The sequence below is a fragment of the Choristoneura fumiferana genome, chromosome 17 (assembly GCF_025370935.1).
Source record: "Choristoneura fumiferana chromosome 17, NRCan_CFum_1, whole genome shotgun sequence".
Taxonomy (NCBI): domain Eukaryota; kingdom Metazoa; phylum Arthropoda; class Insecta; order Lepidoptera; family Tortricidae; genus Choristoneura; species Choristoneura fumiferana.
The window spans coordinates 18121915-18131749 of NC_133488.1; the positions used below are offsets into that span (position 1 = coordinate 18121915).

Below are 9835 nucleotides of genomic sequence, written 5' to 3' on the forward strand. Positions count from 1 at the left end.
ATATTTGAATCAATGTGGTATAAGTCGAAGACTAGCTGTGCGTACACACCGCAGCAAAATGGGACAGCTGAAAGAAAAAATAGGAGCCTACAAGAAAGGGCCAGATGCCTATTGATAGATGGTAACATGCCGGAAAAATATTGGCTGAGCTGTATCCACCGCAAATTATTTATTAAACCGTACTTCCATCGAAGTAATGGAAAACAAAACTCCATTGAAATGTGGGGGAAGAAAGCCATCCGTACAGCACTTACAAATTTTCGGATCGAAAGGCATTCGTATTGAATAAAAACAAAAAAAACAAAAGAAAAGTTTACATCAAAAGTAACTGAAGGAATATTTCTTGGATATTCGGAAAAATAGTAAAGCTTACAGAATATTAGTACCAGAAACGCATCACGTAATTGTAAGCAGAGATGTTAAAGTAATAATAAATTATATTACGAAAATAAAGATAAATTGACAAATCCGAAAACAAATGGAAAGAAGTTAATAGATATATTTGTCGATAGTAAAAAAAGGAAAATAATGAAGTATATCAACAAGCAGAAGATTGTGAAATATTCGCTGATATTCACAATGATCATGAAGAAAACGAATTGCACAATGATCATGAAGAAAACGAATTGCAAAATGAATTGCAACAAAACGATGAAAAACATTTTTTGATCATAATGAAGTAATTGAAAATGAGGCAATACAAACTGAAGATAATTCTGTTGCAGATCGCAATGAAGTAAAAGACGCTGAGGCAATTAGAAAAGAAATGATATTTTAGAGAATGAAAGACCTCAAAGAACTAGAAAAACCACCAGTTTGGACAAAAGATTATATATCCACAGTGCGCATGAGCGAAGAAGATGATCTAAAATGGAAGATGCAATCATTTCTGAAATAACGCACACTTAAAAAATGATACTTGGCTATTGTAAGAGCCACCTTGCAGAAACGTCATTTGACAGCAAGATGATTCTGAAAGAAAAATTAGGAACAGATGGCAATATTGTACGCAAAAAGGCTCGACTAGTAGCCCGAGGATTTTCTCAAATACCCGGTGTTGACTACCAGAAGTTTTCGCACCTGTGACTCGACTAAGTTCAATTAGATTATTAGTGGCTTTAGCTGTACAGAAAGATATGCATTTGAACAGATTGATATTTGCACTGCATTTTTAAACGGGATATTGAAGAAGAAATCTATATGAAAAAGCCGAAAAATATAGAAGAATATCTAGAAAAATAAATTAAAATCCACAAAAGATGCAGAAATTAAACAAAAAGCTGAAAAAATGCTACATGATTTAAATCAAGATAAAGAAAAACAGTATGCAAATTAATAAAAGCCGTCTATGGATTAAAACAGTCAGGGAAGACAGTGGTACAAGAAACTAGATGCCGAATTAAATCAATAGGTTTCAAACCTACCAAAGTTGATCCATGCATGTACATATACGCGAAAGGCGGAGAAACTATTATTATTAGGCATATATGTGGGGACGATATTATAATTGCATGCAAATCTCAAGAAAAAATAGACAACATTAAGAAATTACTTGTCAAGAGATTTGAAATGAGAGACTTGGGTGAAATTAATTACTGTCTTGGAATAACTTTCGAAAGAGATGAAAAGCAAATGATACTGAAACAAAGACAGTATATTGAAACTATATTAGAAAAATTTGGATGCAAGGATTGCAAACCCGCATCTACTCCCATGGATACAGGACTGAAATTAACTAAAGGCACAAGTCCAACAAAGGAAAAGGACATACCCTACCAAAACCTTATAGGATCACTAATGTACTTAGCTGTTGCCACACGTCCTGATATAATGTTTGCAGTAAGTCACCTTAGCCAGTTTAACAACTGCTACACATCTGAACATTTTCAAGCAGCGAAAAGAGTTCTACGATATTTACAAGGAACTAAAGACTTAGGTCTGACTTACATAAAAGGAAACATGAAGCTTGAAGGAGCAGCTGATGCTGATTGGGCATCGTGCGCCATTGATCGTCGCTCAGTGACAGGCTACGTATTTACATATGGCGGAACACCAATAAGTTGGGAAGCTAAGAAGCAAAGAACAGTCGCACTTAGTACAGCTGAGGCGGAGTACATGGCTCTAACGGAAGCATCGAAAGAAGCCATATACCAGAAAAACTTGCTGAATGAGCTGAATATAAAAACAGGAATCATTGATATTTATAATGATAACCAAGCCGCGCAAAAGTTGGTTAAGAACCCAACTATAAGCACTAAATCCAAACATATCAGCATCAAGGAGCATTTTATCAGAGATGCTATGAAGGACGGACACATAGATGTCAAATACCGTGCTACAGAAGATATGGAGGCAGATGTCTCACAAAAGCTTTACCTGCCATGAAGTTTATTAAACTTAGGACTAAGATGAATATAGTCTGATCTGATTTCGTGAGGCGGAGTGTTGAAGAGCTAACGTAACCTACTTGCACGAAATGGTACTACTGGCATTAATAAGCGTTTCTTTTGAACATGTCTGTCATCCTTATTCTATTGTATTGATTTTAATATGAACGTAATGTCTTATAAAAATGTAATGGTTGTATGTAAATAAAACAACAATATTATCTTCAGATCATTTTAATTTATATCATTATTACAAGCAGTCTTAGTACTTTTTTGCCAACATGTTACAGTGTTTCTATTAATTATTGTCATCACAAACATTTATACTAGTTTGATTGTGTTCAAACATTAAAAGTATTGTTGTTGTTAGAATTTTTTTATTTCAATTCAATTCTAATTTAGGGAGAAAGTGACTCCATAATTTTTTTGATGATTCTGCCAGTGTTGAGGTTGACTGAGACATGGCGAGTAGGTGGACGTCTTGTTCGATAATCTGCCAGTTTTCAGTGGGATAACTACCAGTTACTATCTGCAATGAGGATACACTAGGTTTCAAGAACTAATCAACAAATAATAAAAAAATAATAATAAGTGCAAACAGAAACAATCAAGATTATAGAAACACAAAACACAAATAATATAAAAGATAGCCTTAAATTAGACACGGATCTGTGTCTTAAACATATTCTGAATTAATTCTGTGATACTTTGTTTGACATCACTACTTTCAAAATAGCTGATTCAATCAGCTATTAAAATCAGGGATGTTACGTAACTTCGATTCTGTTTTCGTTAAGTTGGAACTTCCGTTTGATACTAAACATGCATTTTGGTTCCGGTTCCGTAACGGAACTTCCGTTACTTTTAAAATGGAAGTTATATCGGATGTCAACGCTTACCGCGGCGACTGGACATGAGCGGCGTAAATCAAAAACATACAGAGGGCTAATTTTTAGTTGTTTAGATAGTTTTTATATGCGAAAACTATCATTTGATTGTGATCGCGAGAACCCTCAGGTTTAGTAGACCTACCTGTAACATCTCGTCCACCTATCACTCAGGCTCCGATTCTGGTTCCGAATAAACTAAATTGAAAACATCTAGTTCCGCTTTCGGTTCCGATAAAACCACATCCGTTACATCCCTGATTAAAATTATTTTGCTCAGGGCTGGAGAGTATGAGTTAGCAGCAGAAGGGGAGCCAGAAACAGTTCTGGAGAAGTTCAACAGGCTGCGTTGTGAGTTCTCCGAGCTTCTGGAGCAGGTAGCAGAGCAACAGAACAAAGCTACCGAGAGTGAGAAGGTACTGCAGAACACCGATAAATGGGCGTACAAAACATTAAATTGCTAGGTAGAAACTTTTCAGGCCAAGTTACGTTAAGTCAGTTAGTTAGTAGGCCTGTCTAGAGTTCTATACATTTATTTATTGTGTTGCCATGGTAACAAGAATTGTGTAAGTAAACTGTTGTTGTTGTATGTTTCAAATTTTGCATATTATTAATATTGTAATACATAGGTATGGTAAACAACGGTTCAGTTAAGATGGCGTTAAGCTAATTCTAATGTGTGTGAAGCCGCAGGTTAAGGCTAGTAAATAATATAAAAACAAACCAAGTGAGTTGGACTCATTCACAGACGGTTCTATCAAGGTTATCTAAGAATGTACAGTGTTAGCAGAGCCCTGCTCTAAAGCAACATGTAGTTACCAGTGGGGTCATTTTAGATGGTCATTTACATAATGTACATGTAGATACCATACATACGACTGAAAAAGTCAAGTCTGACTCGCATTTGGCCAGTTTTGTTTAGACTTTGTTTTAATGAGAGACTCGGTAAGAGACTGTGGTTAGGTACCTTTACTAAATAGTGTGCCATAATCAAGGAAAGCTCATTAAATGCTATCATGAGCATCCCAAAATTTACATGAGCAACTTGATTTAAAAAAAAAATGTTTTTTTAACCAACTTGACTGTTCTCACAGGATGAATATTCTCGACTGGCAACTCAAATAAATGTGACAAAGAAGATTCTAGAAGAATTGAAACTTGAGGAAGGAGAGCATATTGACCCTAAGGCTGAAAAACTCAAGTAAGACCCTCACCACACTCAACAGCCACCGCAGCTAGATTTAGATTATATAACATATATCAAAACCATGAGAACATTCTTATACAAAGGCATCTTCAAATTAGATATCTAATCTCAACTCCAAGAAGTGATCTGACTCACTAAATCCAGCTCAAATATTGGAAACAACTCCACTTGTCGACTCCAACTTCTTTATTGAATCCGGTTCTTAATGCAATCATTAATTCCCATCGACCCATCTGGGTCGGTTCGAAATCTAGGTCCTCAAGTCGTGATATTTTTCATAATAACTCTTTTCAATCTGTGAATCACTTTGGATTTATTATCGACATACTGGCTCAGCGCCCGAGCGGACATATCCGATCCAATCATTAAACAAAAGCAAAGCAGGCACAACCAGCCTTCCGTCGCTGAACATGATATTCGCAAAACATCATATTCGCAAAACATGATATTCACAAATATTATATTCGCAAAAAATGATATTCTCAACATCTAAATTACGATTCTCGATAATTATACCTCACTACCCCATTTATTTAAGTACCTACCCCAGTTTTGCGAATATCATGTTCAGCGACGAAGGATTTAGGTGTTTTAGGTGTTTCGGTTTGAGTTATTTTAATATTTTGTCATTTCGGTCATATTTGAAGTAATTGTGCATTTCAAACTTAAGGTAAGTATTTAAAGAATATGACGTTTTAGGTCAGTCATAAAGAATTTCGTTCATTTTAAGAATGGTAATTTGAAAATTAGTATAAGTGAATTTTAGTGGAGTATTATGAAATTTTGTGGTTTTAAGCCCAAAGCAAATATATTGTACCTGCTTAATCCTGATTCCAGAGAGTACCTGGCGAGCGGCGCGAAGAAGCAGCCAGGAGTAGCCACTGCGACCTTAAAGCTGAGGCCGGAAGTCAACCTCGCTGCCACGGCGCGTATCGCACAATTAGAGCACAGGTAATTAATATAACCGTAGTAGTAGTAGTGTAGTTTCTTTTTACTCTCGGCGTATATTAGTTTTCACCACCCATTGACAAAAATTCTAAAACCAGTTGGGACGTGTTCTGTTATCAATTATTTTTCGGATATCCTCCATGTACAGACTTTCGACCCTCTTCAGCTTTATTATATGTATAGATTATGTATGTGTATTTATAATGCACTATTTGGATTCAATTTAAAGTTTTGGTTCTTTTATATTTTCATTGTACCCATAGTGTCTACTCCGTTTTCTGATATCCTGTCAGTTGTTCAAAGGTTTACTGGAAGAGTTCCCTTTGAGAGATAAGTTCGCTTTGTACATCTTATTATTTTGTTATTTGTTATTTTCATGTGTTTTTATATTCAATTCAATTCAATAGAGTTTACAAATACAGTAGGTACAATAACACAATAACCTAAATAAATATATTAGCTTTACTTATACCGATGTAAAATATAAGCTAAGTGTCTAAAATATAAGTTAAATCGGCAATCCACGTCGTAGACGAGTGTTGACGAGTGTAAGCACCGATGCAATAAAGAACGTATTGCGTTAGGCGGAAGCATACTCTGATTTCGTCAATTCACTGTCGCTTTTCAGGGATTTTATCAGAGAACTAAAAAATTAAGTGAAATGAAAAACCAAGTTCTTCAACCGATTGAGCTTAAATTTTGCATGCAAGTATAAATCCGATGACAATGCAATATTATTATGACGTAGAGCTGATCTGATGATGAAGTTAGATGTTGGCCATAGGAACTCTGTAATAAAACGACACGACCGCATCGATTTTGGTCTCATTTGATTCGTCTTGACGACTACCTACTTTGCTAACCAGGGGCAATAAGTACCGCCAGCAAAAAAGCTTGTATTAGTATGTTTAACAAAAATTTACTGACTATTTGTTTTTAAAACATGTACGGAGGTGCGGAGGCGCAGCACTCGCACTTGACATTTTTTTTAAAAAGTCGGTCTCCTTTCAGACTACACCTAGTTGGAACAGGCATTAGATTTGCGCGACAAATTATTGCAGTCTGAACTAGAGGTTCAGTAAACACATTGTACATAGGTGCGGAGTACCATTCGTGGGCAACTTTTTCGCACTCGAGAGCTCTGCAATGATAGAACTTAATTATTTTTTAAATATTTTTCTCAGTACTAATAATTTCAAACATTAGGCGAGCTGGCGTGCACAACGACGGAGGCATTGAGTGACACATAAGAGCCAAAAAGGTCAGTTTGATACACGTGGGGCACACCAGTGCCGTGGAGTAAACTATACTCGTTAGGCAAGTTTTTCGTTAACTACAGACAGTTTTTTTTTCGAAACTCAATCATTTTAATGGCTATCTTTTTTAAAAGCTCACTCGTAAAATCAATCATTAGGTCTAATTTTAAAATTCATAAACACGATGAGTGACTTTGATGTGACACTTAAGAGAATTTGAAAAAAACCGGGTGCCCAGTTTTTTGTACAGTAAATAAATGTAGTGCCGCTGAGAGGGTTGCCAACTATACTAAAAATAGTATTATACTGTTCACTACATTATACTTTTTACTGTTATCTAAAATAAAGTATGCAAAATACTGTTTTGAGCATCAAAATGCCTAACACTAAGCACACACTAAGTCAGTGCAGCATAGTCACAAAAGTGGAGTTTCGGAACGAATCTGTCAATGTATATTTAATAAAAATGTAGCTCCTAATTTTAGTTTTGATTCTGACGAGGCCCATGAGGCTCTTAAAAATGATACCTACTACTAAATTGATAAGTTGTGCGAGGAGCACCCAAAAATTTGTCTTCAAAACATCAAAAAAGAAGAAAAACTGTACATTTTCCTAAAATACTGTCTATTTCCCATCTCAGACCTGAATATAATTTATTTCTTGTAAAAAAAACTTGGCAACCCTACGCTGAGTATAGTTCGACGTGACCCATAAATGTGGCACTGTAATTTGAACGTGTTGAACTTTTGTTTGTGTGGGCAGGCGACGCTGTGCGGGGCGGCGGCGACTCTGGCGGCGCGCGCGGCGCTGCTGCGGCCCGGCGAGCTGGCGGCGGCGGAGGCGCGCGTCGGCTCGCTGCTGGCCAACGTCGAAGCCCTAAAAGCCGCCCGGAACGATGACCCCGAGCTGCACGCCAAGGTAACACACCGTTATATTAGGGGAGCCAGAGGGGATTTTGGGTTTTACTCAAGCGTGTCAGATGAACATAAGAATACCTACTAGGTACAGTCGAACAAATTGAATCATGACATGACCCAGGGTGGAACCTTTGTGCTACTAATGTCATGTTGACATCTCATACTTTTGTCAAGGAAAAAATAGTGAAATTTGATTATTTAAAGGTTCCACCCTGAGACATGATTCAATTTGTTCGACTGTACAATCGAGGTTAAAAATACGTTTACATTTTACTACCTTGTCGCTGTCACTTCATGTTTGAAATTTCGTATAAATTTCTCAGAAGGCTTACAGTGACAAGGTACTAAAGTGAAAAGATATTTTTGACCTCGACTATACCTACCGCGGGATCTGGATAAAGTGTCAGAATCTCATACATTGGGTGTAGAGTCATCAAATTTGGCACTGTTGTTTATAAGGCAACATCAAACCATTATGCTATATTGTATTTCGATCCAATTTATGTAAAGTGTAAACAAAGACGCCATTTATCCGACCACAGACATTCAATGATGTGAAAATCTAGAACCTATTGCAAAATAATTAATCTGTTCAGTAAATCGATTAATTTATTAATTGAATAGATCAAAGTATTTTTGTCTATTTTATTATTTACAATACTTGATTACACCTTATTATACACTTTTCAGAAATTGGATCGAAATACAATATATGAGCCCCTGAGCTAGTAACTATAAAAAAAGAAAAATCTTGGTAGTTTTAAAAAGTCGGATGTTTGCCACAGAATAAGTAATCTTTTGCAGAACACCCTCATTTAACTACCTATGTTAATAAAATATCGTCTGACTATTATAGTTCCTAAACTCACTTATCGTTTTTAATCGCAGTCTCTGAGGTTAGGGTCAGATCGTCGTCTTTTATCTAAAGTTTTTTTTTCAGGTCAATGAACTGCACAAGTTGGTGCAGCAAATCGACGGCATATCACATTCCGAGATTCTTGAACGCATGGAGGCGCTAGAAGCTTTGCATAATCAAGGTAAATAAGCTTTTAAAAAAAAATATTTGTTCCACTGCTCAGCAAAGGCTTCCTTGTTTATTCTGCCTCTAATACCTGTTTCGCCAGTCAATCCCCATTTTTCTTTTGACCACTCACAAATACAATGGTCATTCCACAAAAAAAAAGAGAATTCAGTTGACGTTCCATTTTATCATATAATCTTTGTCCAATATTCCTTGAGTAAAAAAAAATTTTTTTTTTCCAGCGAGTAATTTTGGCAAATCACTCACGGAGCTAGAAACCCTACAAAGCACAATATCCAGCGGGGTCCAAAACAACAAGGAACTGTTGCAGGGGGTCCAAGAGGTATTCGCACACAATATTGACAGCCTACAAAAAGAACTGAAGAAGCTAGACGAGCGAATCGGCAAACTGGCAACACTAGAATAACCTGGCAATAATAGAAACGTCAACTAGCCACTTACGCAGGATGTTACAATGACATTTTTATTTTTAATTAAAAAAAACTAATCGTTTATTGTAATAAGTTATATGCAAGTTGTGCAGTTCAAACTTCAGAAAAAATGTCTTTTGGCTGTACGACTTATAAATAATTGAATGTATGGTAAAGTTATAACCAAATAAAAGCTGGCACTTTACTCCTTTACGCTCCGCGAAAAAATTTCAGATGCGCTCATTCCGTAAAGAAAAGGTACGAGAAAAAAGTTGAAGTGCCACTTTTTCTGTCAGGTGTTACCATATCTACGAAATATAATTTTTATATCAATACCTGCTTGTTTATTGAAAATAATGTTATTTTAATTTTCTGCCAACGCATTTATCACATGGTGCCATGGCTGCTGGCCTGCTTATTGTAAAATATGTGCACCCATAAGCCTAAACAGTTAGTTACAGTGTTGCACCTTAATTAGTCAAATTACCACTAAATTTTGATCACTATGAAATAAATTCATACTATTTAAGTCTCCCTAGTAAATTTATAACAAACTGTACTAAGGACCAAAAAAAAGGTGAAAAAAATTAATAGCTCTCCACTAGGCAATGCCTGTGAAGCGATTGGACATATGAATTTTCTCTTTATTTATCTCAACTATTAGTTATTTTATTGTGGTTATAAGTAGATTTAAATGCTCATTATTCACCGCTGTTGTAATATCAGAATTAGACTGCTTAAGGAAATAATTTATTTATAAAGCAATTTATGTAGCTAAAAA

General features: G+C 35.9%; 1 protein-coding gene across 1 annotated transcript; it reads left to right on the forward strand.

The window, feature by feature from the left end:
• The first annotated feature begins 1959 nt into the window (after positions 1–1959).
• LOC141437113 (dynactin subunit 2-like) lies at positions 1960–9835 on the forward strand. Its single transcript, XM_074100335.1, has 7 exons — positions 1960–2228; positions 3492–3690; positions 4369–4475; positions 5319–5432; positions 7411–7603; positions 8543–8639; positions 8866–9835. The coding sequence occupies exons 1-7, from the start codon at positions 1960–1962 to the stop codon at positions 9048–9050; spliced, it is 1164 nt and encodes a 387-aa protein (XP_073956436.1). The 3' UTR covers positions 9051–9835.